The sequence below is a fragment of the Sorex araneus genome, chromosome 1 (genome assembly GCF_027595985.1).
Source record: "Sorex araneus isolate mSorAra2 chromosome 1, mSorAra2.pri, whole genome shotgun sequence".
Taxonomy (NCBI): domain Eukaryota; kingdom Metazoa; phylum Chordata; class Mammalia; order Eulipotyphla; family Soricidae; genus Sorex; species Sorex araneus.
Window position 1 is genome coordinate 272397508 of NC_073302.1, and position 24049 is coordinate 272421556.

The 24049-nt window shown below is 43.5% G+C and overlaps 1 protein-coding gene across 9 annotated transcripts in view; it reads right to left on the reverse strand.

The window, feature by feature from the left end:
• The window catches only part of MYCBP2 (MYC binding protein 2), a 224296-nt gene extending 205587 nt beyond the window's left edge, over positions 1-18709 (reverse strand). For all 9 annotated transcript variants that reach the window (XM_055121420.1, XM_055121438.1, XM_055121447.1 and 6 more), the window contains exon 1: positions 18271-18709. In XM_055121420.1, the coding sequence (XP_054977395.1) occupies positions 18271-18578 (308 nt within the window). In that variant the 5' untranslated portion in view covers positions 18579-18709. The remainder of the gene's footprint in view (positions 1-18270) is intronic.
• Between the last annotated feature and the right edge of the window lie 5340 nt (positions 18710-24049).

The following is a 24049-nucleotide window of genomic DNA, read 5'->3' on the forward strand; positions in this document are numbered from 1 at the left end:
AGTCAAGGAAACCAGAAGAGCAGAAAGGGAAGGCAATCAAGAAATAGTGACTGAATCAATTACTCTTGTAGGCAACTACAGCATGATCCAAATAGAGAAATGAAAGAGTTGATTTCACAATTTAACACTAGCAAAACTCTCCTGGTCAGAGGCTGCACTTAGTAAGAGGCTACTTAATCAGAAATCTGTTGAAATGTGCAGATGCAAAGAAATATGCCTCAGGGAATGAACCCACTAGGAAATAAATGGATTAATCATTCTGACACCCACCTGCAACCCCATCCGTTGAAAAATTGTGCCTGTCCAATATTTCCCTACATAAACTGCTTTTTTTGTGTCTGTGCGGACAAAACATTTGTGATCCACCATATCAGTTTGTGTCAGTAAAGCTCTTTCTCTACCTGTCATCTGTCACTTGAATGACTGGTCCCTGGACCAGCAATACAACTGGACCTTCAAGAAAATTCTAAGTATTTATTTACCAACTTCCCACCCATCACTGAGAAAAGTCATTCTGAAGGCATTATTAGCCTTCCAGCATGTCTGTCTTGACGTGAACACAAAATGAATGTATTTCTCTGGTCAGTAAAATTTTGGGTAGAAAGTCATACATGTAAGTAGATAATATGGAAATGAATGCTTAAAAGATACAACCCCTGTTGTTAAGTACATCTGCTATAATGTCTCTTATTCAAAAGAAAACCTATTTTTCTTCTTCCATATACTACCTTGTCCTTCTTTCCCCATAAAATCTAATTTCTACTATCTTTATTGAGCAACACTCCCCTTTTCTCCATCTGACATCAATTCATTTTCCCACTCTCAGTCTTCTGGGAAAGGTAAGTGAGGGGAGAGTGGGTTAAGGTTATTAGGGTTTCTTAATGCCAACTTTGAGAGGACATCTCAAGACTACTACTTAGCAGACCTACAAGAAAAGAGGAAGTTTGTAAATGATGGTATGGGTGCTTGTGAGATCTTTTGAATATAGTGAGCATAAATTATTTGAGACAGAATTAAGAGACTCCTAACAGCAGACTTCAAAATACAGTTCTAGAGATCAAGGGAAAGAATTTAACTACAAGCCACAGACCAGGAAGTCAAACACAATTAGGTAATAATTGAAACCACAGTATTGACTGAAATAACCAATGAATAAAATTTAGGGAGAAGGGTATCATGAATGACTATTAAGAGTTTTCCTTGCTTCCCTTTGGTAAGCATGAAAATAATTTCCATACCTGAAATCTTGTTACTTTTACATCAATCTTTCTTCATCATTTTAACTCCAAAATATATTTCAAATCTATTCAATCTCATCTACCCCTGTTGCTTTTTCTCAGGATTTATTCTCACTTGTCAGAACTACTGCATTTGCTTCCTTAAAGCAATTCTCTGCTTTGGGAATTCATGCCCTTTCATCCTATACAGCGCTACTAAAGGATATTATTTTTTTAGTAACATGAATGTTTAACTCTATCATTACTGTTCTCAAATAAAACAAAACAACCCAGTTCTAACATATTGTTCCAGTCTCTTCTCCTATGCCCTTTTCTCATTTACCCACAGCCCCCACACTTCAATGATTACCAATATTTGGATTCTGCATATTTTTTAATTTTACCTCTCAATTCATAATACAGCTCCAGACTATCACCTCAAGTGTCAGAAACTAGGGCCTGCAGTCCAAATTTAGCTTGTAACCTATTTTTGTAAATATAGTTATAATGAAACATAGCCATGCTCATCTGTTTACGTACTGTCTATGGTTGCTTTGGAGCTGTAACAACATAGCTGAATAACTGCAACAGATAATACCTACATCAAAACCTGAAGTATCTGCTATCAGGTCCCTTACAAAATAAGTTTACTGAGTCCCTGGGACAATGTCAAGCTGTCTTATATAATGAATTCCCAGAAGAAAATAAGAGAGGCTGGGTTTAAAATATTTGAGAACATAAACTCAAAATGTGCCAAGTCAAACAAAAACTAGCATCTAATGAATTCAACAAACACTAATCAGAAGATAAACACATACAGATATGTATGCACAATTTAGCTGAAGGACTAACATTTAAAGGTAAAAAGAGGAATCCTGCTTCCAGTGCTGTGGCATAAACCCAATACAGCATATCTTTCCCATTATTTTCAATTAAAAACTACACAAAATACAAAAGGAAAGGGGGAAAACAAGAGAGAAATAAAGACTTAAATCCGAGGAGCAAGCAAAAGAAACTATGGAGTTAAATCAGACTTGGAAAAGTGACACAAGAAAGCAGGCTTCCCACCATTCTTTTATATTTCCCCCCCTCCCTCCCTCCCCTTTTCCCCCTCCCCTTTTCCCCCTCCCCTTTCTCCCTCCCCTTTCTCTCTCCCCATCTCTCTCCCCCCTTTCTCCTCTCTCTCTCTCTCTCTCTCTCTCTCTCTCCCTCCCTCCCTCCCTCTCTCTCTCTCTCTCTCTCTCTCTCTCTCTCTTTCTCTCTCTCCCTCCCTCCCTCTCCCCCTCCCTCCCTCCTTCCCTCCCTCCTCTCTGCCTGAAGGCCAGAAAGTACATACTGCCTTTAAAGGAACAACTCCGAAAGAAACCAAATCCTTCTGGCCACACACACACACACAAAAATGCACAAAGGGGGGCTGGAGTGATAGCACAGTGGGTAGAGTGTTTGCCTTGTACGCAGCCAACCCGGGTTCGAATCCCAGCATCCCATAGGGTCCCTTGAGCACTGCCAGGAGTAATTCCTGAGTGCAGAGCCAGGAGTAACTCCTGTGCATTGCCGGGAATGACCCAAAAAGAAAAAAAAAAAATTGCACAAAGGGCTTCAACACTGCTACAAAAAAATGTGGAGAAGATTCTGGGAAGGAGAAAGATGGAGAAAAGGAATCCCTTAAACTCACCAAGTCCTACAGTCTAATAGGCTTCCTCTGAGGATGCATGAGGGACATACTGGAATCAAATCAACATAGAACTACGGACTGAGAATGGACCTGAGACTTGAACCACCACCCACTGAAGGTAGGATCACATTTGCCAAAAGAACCTAAAGGTTGATATTCTGCTACAAAAAACCAAATAGGGGCTGGAGAAGAGAGTACAGCAAGTAAGGCATTGACATGTACATGCCTGCCTCTGTTCAATTCCTTCGCATCGCATATGCCCCTCTCTTATAGCCCTGTACCAGAAGTGATCCCTGAGCACAGAGCCAAGAGTAAGCCCTGAACATGGAGAGAAGGAGAGGAGAGGAGGGGAGAGATAGTATAGTACAGGGGTTAAGGCCTGCATGTGGCCGACCTCGAAACCATAGTGTCCCACAAGGAAAACACCCCTGAGCACAGAGCCGAAAGTAGACCACAAGTACCACTTGCTTGGTACAGCCTAAATCCTCTTCCCTCAAAAAAGGAAGCCACAATAAAAATTAGCCTCTTAAGCCCCCGAGTTTACATATATGGGGCTGGGAAGATGCCATACAGGGATGGAGTACATGCCTTTCATGTGGGAAGCCCAGGTTCCTTCCCTGGCACATGGTGATGCTGAGTACCATGTGGACAGCAGCCTCCGCAGTGAGTTCTGAGCTGGGAATAGCCCCTGAGCAATGTGTAACACTTACAATTCAAAATTCTCACATAGCATCCTGGGCTCAATCTCTGGATGAGGGGTGTGTGTGTGTGTGTGTGTGTGTGTGTGTGTGTGTGTGTGTGTGTGTGTGTGTGTGTGTGTGTGGGGTTATGGATGAACAACGAGAATCCTGAGATCATCCAAATGTAGCAAACTAAGCAACACTTTTTGAAGTACTATAAACCTGTTCCATCATGTTGCTTCCACTGAACAGAAAAAAGTTCTCAAGCGTCTGGAAGATATGTTGGAGTGTCAGAGGTATATGTCTTGCATCTCCAAGGGTAGCCAACCCCCTCAGTACCACTGGGTGTGGCCCCACTGATTGCTGCATCACTGGGCCCTAGCACTGAGCCATCAGCCCCACCCAGTATTATTTTGACTGTGACCTCCAACACCTCCCTAAGCACTAGCTGGGAAGGCACAATTTAAAAAAAGTTCTCAAGATCCAGAGCTGCCGTGCCCGAAACGGACCCTCTGCTCCTAAAGACTATGATCCGAGAGTTCTTCTAACCCATTTTGGCACCCAAAGCAGCTTCTTACAGAAATGCATCTAGACTGTGAGCTGTGCTACAACCCCGTGCCACCCGGGGAGGGATTTTCCCTCTACCCTGTTTTTCTGAGCAGAAAATGGTGGCGGCAGCAACAACCATGTGGAGAGAGCCACCTCCTAAGATTCCCAACTCAGAGGTATGAGTTTGCAGTGACGTGGCTCATAGGCAATCATGGGACGGGGGCATTACCAGCACGCTCTCTGCCCAGATAAGATCCAGAGCTGCCTCGCTCGAACTGGACCCTCTACTCCTAAAGACTATGATCCGCGAGGTCTTCTAACCCATTTTGGCACGCAGAGCGGCTTCTTACAAAAATGCATCTAGACTGTGAACTGAGCTAAAATATCAGAAATCCAAAACTCATTGAATCTTCATTCTCAGCAATGAAAAGAAATTGTTGAATAATACCTTTTCAGCAGGGCTGATTGTTGGGGGAAAATTCCAAACAATAATAATGAGTTCTCTATTGAAATATTGAATGTATTCACAGTAAAGAGAGAATAAAGTGAAGATCTATCTAGGTAGCTAATGCTACCTAGGTGGGGGGTGGGTGGGAGGAGGGCATATTGGAGTTCTTGGTGGTGGAACATGTGCACTGGTGAAGGGATGGGGGTTTAATCATTATATGACTGAGACTTAAACCTGAAAGCTTTATATTTTTTTCACGGTGATTCAATAAAATAAAATTTTTTTAAAAAGTTCTCAAAATTTCAATAAACCAAATGAAAGTTGAATGGTAATAATATAATGTGTGAAATAAAAAACCAATCTGTGACCTAAGCCAAGAGAAAATAGACAAAAATTTTTAAATGAACTAAGACAATCTATGAAGTTTCACTGCAATTTTCTTTGGAATCTTGGAAGGAAGAAAGTAGGGCAGAATATTTTAAGATACAATGCCAGAAACATTTCAGATTTGGTGAGACAAATTTATTGATCCAAGAGAATCCAAAGAGAATAAATTCAAAGAAAATAATTAGTAGTCACAAAAAAGTGAGTAGACACATCAGATTAAACTACTAATGAAAACCAAAGGAAAAGTTCTTGAAAGCAGAGAGAGAAAAGTGATGTGTGACACAGAGAATGTGATTCAAATGACCAGCTGCTTTCTCAGTAGAGAACAAGGTGATAGGAAAATAGTTAAACACTATCAAAATGCCAAAGGGCAACAAGTTAATATTCATTTATATTCATCTAAATATTCCTTAGAAATGAAAGCAAAATAAAGGCATTCTTAGATGAAGGAGGAAAAATTCCCTAGATGAAGAAAAATATCCTCAAGCAGACCCCTCAATAAGAAATACTAGAGTAGAAACATTATGCCAAAGGAGATGACGCAACTTCAGGCATATTGGAGAAACAATAAAAATAACTATATAAGCAAAGAGCAGTTTTTTCCTTGTTCTTTACAACATATATAATTATTTATGTGCTGGGGATCAAACTTAAAGTCTTATATAAGCAAAACCCATATTCTATCACTCTATAAACTCCCCAACTATCCAAATTTACATTATACAATGTATGCAACCATAAATTTTATGACAATTATAACATAACATCTGTGGCAGGGTGGGCAGATAATATTTTTTCTATGATCTGTAAGTTCAAGGTTTCTCTTTGGGTACATAAAGCAGTATAACAGTAACCCCTAAGTAGGCTGTGAAAGGTTAAGTATGTATAGTGCAATCTCATGGGTATTAAGAATTAATACAAGGAGATTTAACCCTATATAATTCAAAAGAAAGATGGAGAAGAATGAAAAGTAAGAAAACAATAAAATGATAGCCCTAAAGCAATAATTAAATATTAAAGGTTTAAACTCTCCAAATAAAAAGAAAGATTGAGAGTTTGTTTAAAGAATAAAAAAGTCCACACACTCCCCACAGAAAAAAGATAGATACAAAGTACATAAATAAAAGTAGACCCAAAGTAAATATTTAGAGAAAAAAATTAGTATGCAAACAAAAAGCATAAGAAGTCTAGAGAGGCTTTTTTAATACCAAATAAAGTAAGATCAAGGCAGAGTATTGTTAAAAATAAGAAGGAAATGTGTGAAAGAGTAATTTATCAGGAAGTTTTAAAACCATGAATATACATGACAGTAATGGCAGAGTCCCAAAGGAGTTAAGTAAAAAATGACAAAATTCAAGGGACAAAGACAAAATTATACTTAAAGTGTACATTTTCAATACTAATCTCTCAGCATCTCATAAAACTATATTAAAAAATGAGTACAGAGACAAAAAGATACAATGCTATGAAACAACTTCTACTGAGACTTACAGAAATCTAAAAACAAAAGTGATAAAACACTTCTCAAATATATATTGTATTGTATCATGAGGTCAGACCATGTACTGGGATCTAAGCACTTCTCATTAAAATTTTAAGATCAAACCCACCTGTAATGTACATTAGAAAGAAATTGGGGGAAGGGCGCTGGCCACACCCAATCATGCTCAGGACTAACTCCTGGCTCTGTGCTCAGGGATCATGCCTGGCAAGGTGGAGGAACATATGTGGTGGTAGAGACTGAACCAGGGTCAGCGGCATGGAAGGCAGAAGTCTTAACCCCTATATAGTCTCTTTGGCACCTGGAAATTTATATCAATTTATCAAAATACCAAATGGATAAATTTTAAATAATACGCGAATTAAAGATGAAATTACAAAGTAAATTAGAAAACATTTTAAACTTAATAACAAAAAGTATCTAAAGTATCAAAATTTGAGACTAAAGCACTAAAGCAAAAGAGCAGTGCTCAGATAAAAATCCATTACATATACAAAAAGCAAAATCTAAAATCAATGGCCCAAGACTTGAATTCTCAGCATCATGATGAAAGAGAAGAAAAGGAAAAAAAGTATGATTTGCTGGAAATATTACTCTTGAGACCCAGAATCGTTGAATGTCGAGTGCTCAGAGCTACAGAGGTCGGAAGCTGTAACTCCCCAGTGGAACACTGAGGGTGATGCTAAATCACCAGTATTTCTGAATTACTTTCCTACTGGGAAACCTGGAAAAAAGAATTCATCCTTTGTAGGGTATTTTATCGAGTCTCTTGCCCCTGCGCCTGGCTGTCTTCCTCGGGGCCCCTCCAAGGGGATGGGCTCCAGCTTCTCTCCGCGCCCTAAGCAGAGCTCCTGGCAGCCGAAGACCTCCGGAGCCTAGCCACAGCCATACTCAAGGCCCCTCTCCACACATTTGGACGAGCCTCACGCATGAAGGTACCGGCAGAGGAACCCAGGTGTGTGGGACCCAGGGCTGAGGCCTCCAGACCTGCTCAGATCGAGACTGGGCCTCTTCTGCCCAGATTTCCCACTTTCCAGTAGCCAGGCAGTCACAACCAGGGACTAGCCCAGGCTCCGTGTAATTCCACCAGTGGCCAACATCCAGAGACTTAAAAGCAAGTTCCCGGAAGCTTGAGGCCACGAAGTGATAGCTTATAGCCTACTTCTTCCTCTGAGGAAACTGGCAAGCTACTGAAGAGTTTCCTGCCCACATGGGGGAGCCTCGCAAACTCCCCAGGATGTATTCATATGCCAAAACCAGTAACAAGCTGCGCTTCAATCCCCTGACCCTGAAAGAGCCTCCAAAACAGCATCATTGCGAAGGATGAGTAGAGAGAGACTTCTAAAATCTCAGGGTTAGGACGAATGGAGACGTTACTGAGACTGCCCGAGAAATTCAACGATCAACAGGATGATGATGAGGGGATGATGATGATGAGGGTATTTTGTCGAAACACCACAGTTGTATTGCTTTCAAATGGCTACTTGAGTAGTTGGGACATGAATTCTTATTGTTTGGATACAATTACTTATTAAAAACTATGCTGTGTATTCCATTTGGCCTGTGAGTGTTGTGGCTGTAACCATCAAAAGACTTGCACCACACTTAAAGGTCAGGAGTTTCTAGGTGGTGCGGTACGTGATGAGGCAAATGATTCCAGAGACCCTTCCTTACTATGAATCAATTAATGAACTTGCTGCTATTGTGTAAGCCCTCAGATAATGGCACTGGGTGAGCCCCTGCAAACTGAAATGGCAAACGCAGACTGAGAATATGTAATGAAGTCACTCCACATAAATCATAATCCTTCCCAGGGAGGAAGACTGGCTGGTTTCCTTAAAGGATGGTTTAATCTCTGCTGATGTGAGGCCAAGCTCTGAGCAATAGCAGTTGATAGTCCAGACAGACAAAAAGAAGTCTGTTACTGGGTTACTTGCACCGTCACTGCCAGCAACATTCCCGTACTTGTAAGTCAAGACAAACGAACATCGGGGGCTGGAGTGATAGCACAGGAGGTAGGGCGTTTGCCTTGCACGTGGCCAACCCAGGTTCGAATCTCAGCATCCCATATGGTCCCCTGTGCACCGTGAGGGGTGGTTCCTGAGTGCACAGCCAGGAGTAATCCCCCCCCCCAAAAAAAAGAATGAAAAAAAAAGACAAACTGAACAACAGCTACGTCCATTAATTAAATCAAACTGTCCAGAACAACAGTTTATAGCAGGCAGAGAGCTTGCCTTGCACCTTCTATGGTTCCCCGAGTACTTCCCTGAGCGCAGAGCAGGGGCTAAACCCAGAGCATCAGTTGGTGTACCCCACAATGTGTGTGTGTGTGAAATCAATTATAAGAATTATATCCCGCTCTAGACAGTGCAGCAGGTAGGGCATTTATTTGCCTTCCACAAGGCCAACCTGAGTTTTTGATCTCTAGCACCCTATATGGTCACCGAAATTCGCTAGGAGTAATCCCTGAAGATAGAGCCAGGAGTAAGCCCTAGAGCATTGCAGGGTGAGGCCCCCAAAAAACAAACAAACAAAAATATGTCCTAACAATTTAGTAGTTATCTGAAAAAATAATATGCACAAACTTAAAGAAAACATTACTCTTGATACTTACAAATACTTAATAGCAAGCATGATATGTGGAACCTGCAGAGCAATGCACAACTCCTCAAACTTGGGATCGTAGTGAACACCCCACACCCCTTTCCTTTTCCCTGCTTCCATGTGCTCTTGTGCCTGATCTGTCAGAGCAACTACAAAAGTCCAACTTCATCAAAAGGAATGTAGCAAGATCAAATCCTGAAAGAGCTACCTGAAACTAGGGGTTTGTGACATTGCACTGCTTCCTTTCAAATTCTGAAATACCCCGTGGTGTTCCTGTGGTTTCCAGTGTTGTGGGATGCCTTCATGAAGTTAGGAAATAACTGTGCTAGTCTGTGTGCATCTGCCTGTGTCTGAGCGGATTTTTCTCCCTTATCTGGCCCAGTACTTTCTCTAGTTAGTGGTTTGGGGGTAAGGTCAGGGGCATGGGGTGGGGAGGGGCAGTTCTGTCTTCAAGCTAATTGCCCTCTACCCAGAACATCCCTGCAGGCACTCACAGAGAGTCAGAAGAATTAGGGGCACGACCATTTCAAGGGTATCAACACAAAAGTGCTGTTTTTTAAGGCGGGGGGGGGGGGCTCATTCCTTTCTAACCAGAGTACAGACACTGCACAGCATTCATCTTCTAAGAATTCAACTCGTTCTGGAGTTCTGTAACCTTAAAAGTAAGCCTTGGCTCAAAAGTCTTACCTCTTTTTTTGGGGGGGGGGGGGGGTGTTGGGCCACACCCGGCGGTGCTCAGGGTATTCCTGGCTCTGTACTCAGGAATCACTCCTTGTGGTGCTCAGGGGAACCATATGGGATGCCGGGGATGCAGCCTGAGTCAGCTGTGTACAAGCACCTGCCTGCTGTACTATCTGGCCCAAGCTCTGCCTTCTTACCTCTCGCTCATTCTTTTTGTGTCAGCCCAGAATGCCATCCCTGCTTTCTAAGTAATTTCAATTAGCACTTCTATAACTATCAACACCTTTGTATCTTTCACCTGCCTCCAGACAATAAAAAAGTGTAGAAACCCTGAATTAATAATTTTTCATAGGCCCAATATCCCTGAAACTTTGATAGATTCATTGGAAACTTAACCTTTTACAACTTTTTAAAGAACAGACTCAAATATCATTTAACTAAAAAGGAGAAATTAAATGGGTTTCATTTAGGAAAGAAAATCAACTCCCCATTTTAACCATCTCTTCTAGTGTTTTCCCTGAAGCTGTTCCTCTACCACTTCATCACCCAGTTATTCTATCTCCCAAGCTATCAGTTCCCTCTAGCATTACATTCCTTTTTACCATATGGTCAATTCACTGTCACCAAAACTGTTTTATTTTTTCTTTTGACCACCAGTTATGGTTCAACCCAGTGGGTTGAATGAATGCAATAAGCAGATTTTTCCTTTTTTTTTTTTTGTCAAGTGAAAAAGCTGACAATATCATGCTGATTGGAACCTTAAATATGTGACTTAATGGTAACAATAATTAACAATTAACAATAATAAAAGCAGCAAAAAAAAGCTAACATTAATGAGCATTTTTCATAGACAGTGTCTTTTAAATAACCCTACTAGGTTACGAGTAAAGCAACAGACAAAGAAATAATAATAAACTTTTCTCACTCAATAGGAAGAAAGGTAAAACAAGATTTGAACTATAGTGGTGTGCCTCCATGTCAGATTAGCCATTGTGCTATGTGATTCTTTCCAATTTCACATTAAAAGCTGATCAAACAATTCCTTTAATTCCTGTCAAACATTTTCCCTAATGAATGTTCCAATTTCCAGCTGGTTTATCACTATATCACTGTCATCACTGTCATCCCATTGCGCATCGATTTGCTCAAGCGGGCACCAATAACATCTCCATTTCAAGACTTGTTACTGTTTTTGGCATATCGAATATGCCATATATGTTGGTAGCTTGCCAGGCTCTCTGAGAGGGACAGAGGAATCGAACCCAGGTCGGCCATGTGCAAGGCAAAAGCCCTACCCGCTGTGCTATCACTCCAGTCCCCATGAGTGACTGACTATACAACTCACAAAACATTTAAGAAAGAAACTACTGCTCAGTCACAAAAAGGAACAGAACTACCAAAATACCAACAAACAGTACTGAGAGTAGAGAACGAAAGGCCAGAAACCAGGAGCAAAGTATTATACACTGTAATAAATAAAAGGAATAAATAAAAGGTTCCATTTATATACGTGTATATATACATACATAGGCATATATGTGTGTATATGCATTTATATGTGTGTATATGCACATATAGGTATATATGTATATATTTAAAGGCCAGAGAGGAATGATCTCCAATCAGCACCCAAAGGGAGAAAACAGAAAATAATAAAAGCTGCATGGATGAATAGGAGAGGAATCATTCCAGGCCGGACAGAGTACAAAAATATGTGATCCACGGGGGGTGTTGGCGGGGGAGGAGGCTGCTAAGAGACTGGGCGACACACCCACAGGATGGAAGACTTGAGAGCTGACTTGGTCCTAGCGAGTGGGCTGCAGTGAGTTCCCCACTGACCTGCATATGACAACAGCCAATTAATGAGCAGCCGAAGGCTTTCTCCGGGCTTGGGAGAGAAGTGGGATGCACGGTGCCCTGGACCAGTCTCTCCCCAGCTACACTGGGTGCGGGGACGGGCGCAGGGGAGCGGGCGCAGGTGGGATGCCCGGCCCCCGGCCCCATCCCTTCCCACCGCCCTCACTTACCCAGGCCTGCCACTCCAGCTGGGCATACAGGTTGGAGCCCTTGAGCTTTTGCACTATCTGGGCAATGATGAGAGACAGATTCGACTCCTCCTGCAACATTTCCCCTGCCCTGGCCTGCTCAACTGCGGGTGCTGACCGCTGGCACGGGAAGAATGGGCTGAGAGGTCCCACATTAAGGGCCAGTGACAGTTGGTTTATGTATTTTTAAAATGCATTTATTCACTGGTTAAATGAAATAGCATTCCCACATTCAAATAGAGTCCAAAAGTGAGAGTAAAAATGATCATTGTCTAGGTCAGGGCAATAGTACAGGGTAGGACATTTGCCGTGCACACGGCCAACCAGGGTTTCACCCCCCTGAGGCCCCATAGGGTCCCGCAGCCAGGCAGGAGTGACCCCTGAGTGCAGAGCCCAAAGTCCTGAGCACAAAAGCAAACAAAATAAAAGCAAACAAAACAAAAACAAAAAGAGATCTCCCTCCCTCTTTCTCCCCTTCCTTCTTCTTCCCTCCCTCCATGCCCCCCCCCCTTCCTTAGAAGCACACCCAGCTGTGTTCCAGATCTATTCCTGGTTCTGCACACAGGGATGACTCCCAGCGAGCTCCAGGAGACTATATGGGGTGGAGCAAGGCAGGTTCCTTAACCACTATACTATCTCTCTGGCCTGACCAATCATTTCCTTTTCTTTAATTCTCAAAACCCCACTTGCCTCTTCACTGGAGACAGAAGCAATAACTCATACATACTCATACATAACACCGTGCCAAACCCTTGACATAAATGGATTCACTTAATACACAAAATGTTACTATTACCCCTTTATACATACAAGAGAACAGCCAAAGTTAAACAAGTGGGATTACATCAAACTAAGAATATTCTGCACAGCAAAGGAAACCATGCACAAAATGAAATGGCAACCTACCTAACAGGAAAAAAATACTTGTAAATCATGTATCTGAGAAAGGTTTAATTTTCAAAATGAAGAATTCATACAATGGCAAATAAACAATCTGATTAAAATTAAGAAAAGTATATGAACAATTTTCTGAAGATGACATACAAGTTCCCAACAGGTACATGAAAAGGTGTTCAATATCAAGCTCAGGAATACAAATTAAAACCATGAACAGGGCTAGAGAGGTAGTTCAAAAGGCCGAGTGCATGTGTTGCTGCAGATGGCCCAGACTCAAATCCAGCATCAAAATGTACCCTGACTGCCACTAGGAGTTACCCCAGCAGGAAGTAGCTCTTGGACACTCTCAGGTGTAACCTCCCAGAAATACCAAAATATATAAATTTAAAATCACAATGAGATATCCCCTCATACCTGACAGAATGGCTATTACAAAACTGACATGAATAACAAATGTTGGCAAGGATATAGAGAAAAGAAAACTCTCGTACATCATGGTACTGTACATATGCAGCTATGTACAGACTATGGACAGATAGCAGTATTGAGGTTGCAAAATATTAAAAATAGAACTACTATATGATCCAGCAATTCCCCTTCAAGATACTTATCCCAAAGAAAGGAAAACACTAACTTCAAAAGATATATGCACGCTATGTTTATTGTAGCATTTTTACAATGGCCAAGATAGGCAAATTAAGTGCCCACCAGCTAAAAGAATAAATGGATAAAGAAAATATACATCAAAGGTCAAAGAAATAGTAAAGCACATAGGACATTTGCATTTCGTGTGGCCAATCAAAGTTAATTATCTAAGCACATATGGTTAGATGGTACCGCTTATGGTTCCCTGAGCACATCCAGGAGGGATCCCTGAGCAAAGCTAGGAGTAAGCCAAAGGCACAGCCAGGTATGGACAGAAACCCAAAATATCTCTATCTACATACATGTATATACACTTACATATAGATACATATGTATATGCTGTGAATATACACTTACCATGTATGCAGACACTGGAATACTATTTGGCCATTAAAAAGGAAGAAAATGTACAACGATTGTGGTTTAAGTGGTAGAGCACATGACTTGATGCGTGAGGCCCTGTGTCTGCTCTCCAGAGCCACACATCTGCCCTCATACACCCCTCACCAGTAGCACCACAGGGTATTTACCCCTCAAAAATAAAAAAAAAAATTAATTTAAAAAGTAAAAGTCCTTTGCAAGACCAAGATGAACCTCGGGGGTATTATGCTACATGATATAGTACTCAATGAAAGACATACTATAAAATATCACTTATATGTGAATTTTCTTATGATTTTAAAAAAATACATTCAACTTAGAGGTACAAAAGACAGACTGGTGGTTGATAGAGGCAGAAAGCAGGGAAAGAATGAGTGAAAGCTGTTAAAGAGGAACAGATTTGCAGGTACAAAATAAGCAAGGGGATGAAATATTCAGCACAGTGACTACAGTTAATATGTATTGTAAATTTGAAAGTTATTAGAAAGAATCTCCTTATTGTTTGTTTTTGTGCCACACCCAACAGTACTGGGGGGGTCACTCCTGGCACTGTTCAGTGGATCATCTGGTATGGGGATGGGAATAAAATAGGAGACTCCAACATGGAAAGCCCATGCTCTAGCCCAAAAGTAAATCTTAAAGGGTCTCAGAATAACAAAAACAGTATAATTAAAGTTAACTAGACTTACTATGGTGTTCATAAATACTGAATCAATATGTTGCACATCACAACCATACAACAATGTATGCCAATTTTATCTCAATTATAAAAACTGAGGGTTGGAAGTTATACAATGTGCTCAAGAAAACAAAACCTAAGAAGTGGGAGTCAAGAATTAAAGCCAGTTTAGTATCAGAGCTTACATTCTTTAACCACGGTTAAATTGTCAAATTCACTGATTACATTACACTTGAGTCCCTGAACTATGCTACTGTGTGTATATCTAAAACACAATCCACAGAAATTAATTCATTCAACATTAATTCAACACTCATATTTTGTTCCTCGAACACATCAATGCCATTCCACTTCCAACCCTTTATATTTTCCTTAAAACACTTTTTCTAGATTATTAGCCATCTATCCTTATGATTCAACTCAAATGTGAACACTCAGAAGCCCTCCCTAATCTCTCTAACCTAAAATTTGCCACACTACACCAAACCTAGGACTGGAGGGATAGCACAGCGGGTAGGGCATTTGCCTTGCACGTGGCCAACCCAGGTTTGATACCTCTGTCCCTCTTGGAGAACCAGGCAAGTTACCGAGAATATTCCGCCCGCACGACAGAGCCTGGCAGCTACATGTGGCGTATTCGATATGCCAAAAACAGTAACAAGTCTCACAATGGAGACCTTACTGCTGCCCACTCGAGCAAATCGATGAACAACGGGACAACAGTGCTACAGTGCTATGCCAAGCCATCGATGACAAGAAACTGGTTTTATTTTTTTGTCGGCTATTAACCCCTACATAAAACTTTCAATTATCTAATATAAAATTATCAATTGTTAATTATACTTCACTAGAGTGTAAGTTCAATGAGAGCAGTAGTCATGTGTACGATGTTCACTACTACTTTCAATGCTTAAAAAAAATCATAAGGCATACATAGGCACCTTGGACTTACAGAAGAGACGTCAAAAACTATGACAGTTGCTGAGAGTTTGAAAATGAATAGGGTACAATTCTTTACGACAAGAACTCCTAGTCAAGGGGCCGGAGCGATAGCACAGCGGGTAGGGCGTTTGCCTTGCAAGCGGCCGACCCAGGTTCGATCCCCGGCATCCCATATGGTCCCCCAAGCATCGCCAGGAGTAATTCCTGAGTGCAAAGCCAGGAGTAACCCCTGAGCATCGCTGGGTGTGACCCAAAAAGCAAAAAAAAAAAAAAAAAAACTCCTAGTCATCATATTCATAAATACCTCCTTCCTTTCTATATTAAAAAATACTAGTCACTAATTTCAATGCCTTACTGCTGCAACTATCATCTAAACCTGTCTCAGTCTCCCTTTGGCCTCTCCCCATCAACAATACCCTCTCTTCTGTAATTTCTTAGCATCTCAAACACACTCAAAAATCTTCTCATCCCCGTATCTTCCTGTTACCCAACATCACTCATTCACTCTTCACCACACTGCTCTACTATGACCACTTCCTCAAAAGTTATCAGTGACCTACAAAGTGTTTTCACTTTCTTCAGCATTTTACATTGTTAAGGCCTTTCAATCCAATTCTTGGGCCTTGAGATGCTAAGTGATTTCATTTTTTCAGCCTCAGTCTTCTTCACACACTTTTAAACTAAAGGCCACTAGAGCTTATCTTTTATACAAGCTCCATTCTGTCTCTGAAAGATCTCATTTCTCTAGCGCCCTACACCAATAATTTCATTGATCTATAAACCTAAATTCAGCTCTGCTTTTCCTAGCATCTTTAATTTTTAAAAAAGACACATTCTTAAGCAAATCAGAGTTGTTGCGAGATAACATGTAGAAATGATATTAACCATAATAAATCATGCTCTGAACAAGCACTAGAAGGCAATGTAATACAACTTAAAGGGTGATTTCCCTGAGTACTTCTTGAAACACTTAAACTCTTCATTAGTTTTTATTGACAACTCACACAAAAACCAAAGGCCAAAATTCACTAATATTCTATGACTATATTAATTTTGCATAAAATTGTGAATACATTCAGTTCTATTTTGCTACCTAGAAATAAAGTTATTACATATGCAGTTAAAAGGAAAAATAAGAATATACCAGTCATAAATTACTGCATGTTTGAAAACATAAAATAAATTTTAAGTTCTCTGAAACAATCTGTAAAGATGTAGAACCTATGGCAATTCATAACTCAAAATCAGCCTTAATTATTAGAGCAGAGTATGTAAGGTGTTTTTGATATTTTCAAAAACACTAGCAAGAAATAGACTTGTGCCTTTTAGGCCTTGCATTTAGATACAAAAAGGTACATACACACATTTATAATCATGTGATAAAAATTTCTCAAGTGCCCAAGCCTATGAACAATTATAGATGATGAGAAGAATGGTTTATTGGAAAGGAAAAGGGTGAACAAAGCTCCATCTTTGCAACTCTCTGCAATGACTAAGAGCACAATACATATTGGTAAACTGCAAATATATGACTTCCTTTGACAATGAGTTAAAGTGGCATCTGGCTATTTCTTAATAAACTGCACCTTCAATAAAACAGTTAGCTCTGCAACTTTCTTGAAAAACTACTATGCCTTCCGCATGTATTGCACAAAAAGGTATGAGAGAGAGAGAGAAAAAAAAAAAAAGCAGCCAACTCCCAATTACCACTGTCAAAGCCAAGCTGGTGAAACAGGTCAGTCACCACCCTTCAGGGTATATGGCATGTAAGGGCATGGTAATGAAAACAATAGGAGAACCCTCTGCAAGAAAGACACCCCCATTTTAAGAAAAAGAAAATGAAAGTGACTCAACAGTCACATCAAGGAATCTAAAGGTGGTACTGTGAGCTTAGGAAGAGATCTTGGAACCACATTTTCTAGATGGTGGCATTTTGTGTGACACTATGCCTGCTGTCAGATTCTAAGTTCTTTAGTTTCATGCTACTCTAAACCTCTACCGCCTCTCAGTGACAGAGGAAACAGAACCAAAGATGAAGGGAAATGGCCGGTGGATCATCAAAACACAAGAGCGACCACATCTCTAAGAACACCAAAAGGCCAGGTTTATCGAGACACAATTGTTAAAAAAAAAACAAAAACAAACAAACAAAAAACACTTAGAAGATCCCTTTCACGTACAGATAAATGTCCCTCTGCATCCCTTTTGCATAAAATCTCTTGAAATTGAAACCCCCAATCCTTCTCCCAACAGCCCGGTTTATATACACAGCAATACCCTTACTACCCTTACCCTATACAAACCACTGCTCTCACGGAGGATAAAGCAGATTTTATTTTGAAAGGGGAGATGGAACGAGGGGTACCACGGAAAGTCTGGGGGTGGTACGGGGGCGGGGAGTGTGAGGAGTGGAGCCAGGCGGGTCGAGGAGGCTGAGAAATACGTGCAAATGCCAATGCGGCAGAGACACTGGAAACGCCACTGGCATCCTCGCCACTCCTGCCAATTTCTCTTGACAATTTCAGCCACAGCCTCTCCTCGACCGCCTCCCCCCACCCTAGCCCTTTCTCGACAATACACACGTGTCACAACTGATCCACCCTATCACCTTTTCTCCCGCAACCCCTCCCTCCTAACCTAACCCCCCCCAAACACACACACACACACACACACACACACAGACACACACACACAGCAGAAAGTGCTGCCACCGCACTCTCCCATTTCAAACAAGCGTCTCTACCATCCTGGATCCGTCGCAGGCGACCGTCAGCGACGTGAGCACCCACACACACACACACACACACACGCAGGCACACCACCCACCCACCCAACGCACGCTCGCACGCACACAAACACACACGCGCACACACACAGAGCCACACACGGGCAGACCTGCGGCACGCGGTGCCAGGACGGGCACCCCTCGGGAGACGCACCTGGAGGCCGGGTGTCCCGCGCTGCCGCCTCCCTGGTCCCTGTCACTGAGCGCCGCCGTGTAGATTCTCCGGTAGCGGTCGGCCAGGGCCCGGCCTGACAGCAGCAGCTGGTAGTGACCCCGCGAGTCGGCGGCCGGCAGCCCCAGCCCCAGCCCGGCGGCCGCGGCCAGCGAGCCCTCGGGAACCGGCATGAAGAGCGCCCCCGGCGCCGGGGAGCACGAGACGGTGGCGGCCGCCGCGAAGAATCCGTCCCCGCCGGGCCCCGTGGAGGCGGCGGCGGGGGAGGCAGTGGCTGCGCACATCATCATCGTCGCCGCCGCCGCCGCCGCCGCCGCCTGGTCCCCGCGGGCCGCGCGGGCGGACAGACAGACACGCGCGCGCACACACGGGAGCGCCCCTTCGCCAACGACGCCGACTCCACGCAGCGGCCGCGGCTCCCGCAGCAGCAGGGAGACTACAAAGACAGCGCTCGCCGCCGCCTCCTCCTTCTTCTCCTCCTCCCCCCCGCGCCGCCCTCGCCGCTACTGGGGCCGCTCATCTAACCCCGCCACCCCCAGAGTGTGAGGAGGAGGCGGTGCCGCCGCCGCCGCCGCCGCCGCTGCCGCCGCCGCCCCTGCTGCTGCCGCCGCCGCCGCCGCCGCCGCCCCTGCTGCTGCTGTGGTGCTGCTGCCGCTCCTGCTGCTGCCGCTCCTGCTGCTGCTGCTGCTGCCTCCGCGCCGCCGCCGCCGCCGCCGCCACTGCCACCGCCGGGGCTACCCGCAATGGGAAGCGGCCGGCCGCACTGAGCATGCGCCACGCCCCGCACATGCTCAGTCAAGCCCTCCCCCGCTCCCCCCCCCCCTCCGTTCCTCCCTCCTCCCCCGCCCCGCCACCGCTCGCTCGGCCTCGGGGTTCTGGGTGTGTGGCTGGGGCGAGGGGGGGCGGGGTGGACCGAGGCTGGTGCAGAAGCTGAAGAGAATCCGCCTCGCCGGGTTTTCCTCGCAGCCTGCGGACGCGTAGGGGAGGGTGGCGGGGCGGCTGTCAGCTTCATCCTTGGGCTTCAGGTATTCAGGGTTGCCGCCAGGTGGGAAGCTCGGAGACCTCCGAGGAAGACGGAGGGGTCCGCCGCGGCCGCGCGGAGGAGAGTGTGCGGCGCGCTCTGCCCGCTACCCGACCCCCCCCCCACACACCCTCACAGCCCCCCCTCACCCGTGCGCTGCTGACAGAAACACTACCTCAGGGACGGGGCTTGGGTAACTCGGGGGCACCACACAACCACACATCCCCTGGGCCACTGCGTTTGGGATGTGGCTCTGTGCCCTCTGGTGGGAAGGGATTCAAAAAAAAAAAATTATTTTTTTTTTCCTTAGAAAATACTGGGAGGAATTTAGTACTTTTTTTTTTTTTTTGGAAAGCCGATTTTCACAGACCTGAAAGAATTCACCAACCAGAGTCATTCTCAAATTCTTGCTCTCCATGTTTACCTCAGGGCAGAATTTTTTTTTTAATTTTTGTTTTATTACAGTGTAGGGGAGAAGGTCAGAGTAGTGTTCACGTTTCTGGTTGCAAAGATAATGTCCGCCCTCGCACGTTCCCTCCCTTCCTCCCTCCCCCCTCGCAACTCCCACAGAAGAGCTCAAGGCTTTCCTTCAGATCCTAGGTCCTCTCCTGCTCCACATTCCGTCCCTCCCACCCCAGCCCCATAGTGGTGCTGAAAGATAGTTAGGATTTTGGTGCACAGTTACCTCACTTAGTATCACTCTGCTCAGATCCCTCCTCTTACTGCTGCTCTGTTATCTCCTGGCAGCTTCTTTGTCCCAGTCCTCCTACCCACTGACCTGGCTGTCTCAGGTTTGTGTTCTGGTCTCCAAGTTTATTAACCACTCTCTTGACTGCTTTCTCTTAATGTCACTGTAATCCCATTGTTCATGATTTGCTCCAGTGGGCACCAGTAACTTCTCCATTGTGAGACTTCTTATTACTGTTTTTGGCATATTGAATACCCACTGGTAGCTTGCCAAGCTCTGCAGGATACTCTCCGTAGCTTGCTGCGCTCTCCGAGAGGCACGGAAGAATTGAACCCAGGTTGGCCATGTGCAAGGCAAACGTTTTACCCACTGTTCTCTCCATTCTCTTAATGTAATCAGACTAATCCTCCAATATTCTCTGCTGGAGCCCTTTCTCCCCCTTCCCACCCTGCCCAAGTGCACCCCAATAGACAGCAGGGACACATCATGATTTTTCTTCTTTCTGTCTCAATTTAACTTACTTAAGTGGGTGTTTCAGTAGGGCCAGAAATTATCCTGGTAGGAAGATGTCGAAAGGTGCCAAATCCAGCCAAGATCTTATCTATCATCCCAAAGAATGTGATATTTGCTGGTCCCTGTTCCAAATTACTCCATTTAGCCCTGCTCCGCATATACAAATTCATGCTCGGTTGCCTTCTGTGAAGACAGTACTCCCAACTGAAGGTTGCCTCATTGTCATTCCAGACAAAATTATTTCTCATCCTATCATATCACTGTTTATCCTTTAACTACTGAAGAGCTCTTACACGGTGCCTGTTTTTAAAACATCCTTTTCTATAAAAACAGAAGTGCTGCTTAGTGTTTGGAGAAGTGCAAACAAGGAGTGGAAATCTAGTTTTGCCTTTTCAGGGGAGGGAAGGCCGAAGGCCTGTGTTCTATATTTTTTTGGGGGGGTGGGTTAAATTATCAGGTATCATTTTGAGTTTTAAAAGAGCCAAGGACAGAGAAGAGGATTTGTGGGGGGCTTTTTTGGGTTTATTTTATTTTGGTTTTGGGGGACCACACCCAGTATTGCCCAAGGCTTTCTCTTGGCTATGTGCTCAGGAATTACCCCTGGTGGGCCTCTGGGAACCATATGGGGTGCTGGGATACAACCCTGTTTGACCGAGTGCAAGGCAAGTGCCTTAACCCCTGTACTTCTCCTCTGGTTTGAGATTCATGTTTTAGAACTAAGTAGCCTGGTTAGACAGTCTTGTTTTTCCCCCAATTTATATTTTAAGTTCCTTAAGTTTTTCTTCATGCCTTTCCCAGTCCCCAGTCTGGAACCTGGCACACCAAATGTATTTGTATTTATAGGCTACATTCTTATCCAAAGGCTTCTGTATAGTTTTCAACATCAGCTATGAATAAGCCACCGGCCTCCTAATTTCACAGGATTCCGGGGTGGAGATATGGGGACAGAGACAGCTACAAATTAGTGGAAATAAAGTCCTGAACATGGTGGTGTTACTGTTAGAAGAACCAGTTAACCAGATAGTTCCTGAAAGCTTCAGATGTCCCTAGATTTGGAGACTTACTGTATGTCTGAGCAAATTGAATAAAGGTCAAAGTGAGAGTACTTGAAATGCGGGAGGGTTTCAGACATTGATGATGTCTGCTTTGACATATGACTCTTCAGAGGTGGTAACATGCACACACAAATATAAACTAGGTCCTCTCTACACCGTTCCCTGTTATATTCCCAGCCAGCAGCTGGCACAAGGCTCTGGTCCTAAAGCAGAAGGAACATGGATATTGGGTTGAACAAATGAATGAATCCAGTCTGCACAGACAAGTGTTTTCAGCTCGGGCTTCAGCTGCATGTGTAGTCCCGGCCAATTGAGTCTCATTAATGATTGGCCAGAGAGACACTACTGAGTGTTTCAAGGACACCCCGAAACCTGCTCCTTTAGGCTTCAGTCTTTTACTACACCCTGCAGTCCAAGACAGGCCCCTTTCTGAGCCTTCGGGCACATAGAAAACCCGGTAGCTGGATGATTTCCTAAAGAAACCCATGGTGCTGGAGCGGCACCACTAGGCGTGCGCAGAATCGCACACATGCTCACTTAGGGAGACTCGGGTGGCATTTCTGTTGTGGTTGGCAGCGTTTCCTTGCATGGCAACAGTAGCAGTAGCTCTACCCCAAATTGATAACCTATGCAGTTTTTGTCGCCTCCACCTCCACGCCTTCCTGCCGTGGCACTGACCTCTCCCGGGTCACTGCAACCACTCCAGTTCCTGCCTCGCTACTGGGTATTTAACAAGGCTACCCTAAGGTTTCAGGGGAATGGGCCGCATGCCAGGAAGAAAAGGACCTTTGGAGCTGCCCATAATTTCACTGTCAAGGGGACAAAAGGGAAAGGGAAGTCCTCAGGGAAGTGGTGAGGGTCACTTTGCTGGGGAAGGGAGATGAAGGTTTCTTGTTCAGTGCAAAGCAAGTGTTGCCTTCCTAACCCCCATAGCACTACTACTGAATGCCTCAGGCGACCCTGGTTTGTGGGGGTTATTCTTGGAAATGTGTAACAAGAGAGAATACTGAGGCTTTGCTTTCTTTTTTTTTTGCTATCCCTACTGAGTGTGGCTCCAGTACTTTGCCCGCTGCCCTCTTAGCTATGGCCTGGCAGGGGCTTGTGTGCATTGGTGTTGAGGAAGGGCTGGAGAAGTGGGAGCAGAGTGGAAGGAACACTGCTGGTGGGTTTCAGAATTGGCTGCACAGGAGTTCTGGATGCATTAGCACTCAATAACATGAAACTAAGGCAAATTTACATTTTTACCAATGTATTAGTGAAACGTGTGAATGGTATTTTTTAAGCTTTTGTGGTTGATATGCCTGTTTCTCAAAAGCATCTCCTGTGTATGATCACATAAGACAACATCACCTCTTCTTTCATCCCAAAGATTAGCAGATTTTGTCTGGTTTTTTTTTTTCCACTTGAAATTGCAAGACTGGGACAGCAATTCCCTGAACTCTTACAAGGTTTACATTTTTTGTACTTGGTATCTTTGGAGATTGTTCTTTGTGTTTGGAAGCCACCACCACCATGTAGTAAATAACAAAATGGAAACATTAAAGTTTCAGTTAGAGAACATGCTGATCTTGTAAGTTTCATTTGAAAAGGTTAATACTGAACTAATTACAAATACAGGAAATTGTCGATTGCCTGGAATACGAAGACTTGAAATGCTGAGGTCAAGTTTTATGCTATAATGTATTAGAGCATTTAAAAACAAACTTAGTAGCTGAGCATATTTTTAAAACTAGCTGGGGTTTTGAAGAGCTAGCACAAGAGTTAAAGGCACTTGCTTTGCATTCAGTTGCATGCAGCTGACCTTTGATCCCAGGCATCCCATAGTTCTCAAACACCACCAGAACTGACCTCCAAGCATAGATCCTCAGAATAACCCACAACATCTCTGAGTATGACCCCAAAAATAAAACAAAAAAAATTTAATTAAAAAGTTAAAAAATTCAGGGACTAGAGGGATAGCACAGCGGGTAGGGCGGTTGCCTTGCATGCGGTCAAACCAGGTTTGATTCCCAGCATCCCATATGGTCCCCTCAGCACAGCCAGGGATAATTCCTGAGTGCAGAGCCAGGATTAACCCCTGTGCAGAGCCAGGTGTTACCCAAAAAGCAAAAAAAAAAAAAAAAAAAAAAGTTAAAAAGTTCAGCTAAGCAATTTAGAAGGAAAAATAAACACTTGACTTTTTAAGTCTTTTACACAATTCTGCACTCTTGACAACTATGACCATATTGCACTTTAGAAATAAAATAAGCTTCTTACAAGTCTTTAGATTATCACAGCCTTTAGATTTTTATACTAAAGACAAAAAATTTCAACATGATAACTGATTTTTTTTTTTTAGTGAATCACCATGAGGTACAGTTACAGGCTTACAAACTTTTATGCTTGCGTTTCAGTCATACAATGATCAAGTACCCATCCCTCCATAACTGAAAATTTTTAAACAAAAATGACATGTTGTCTTTCCTTGATAGCTTTACTTATTGC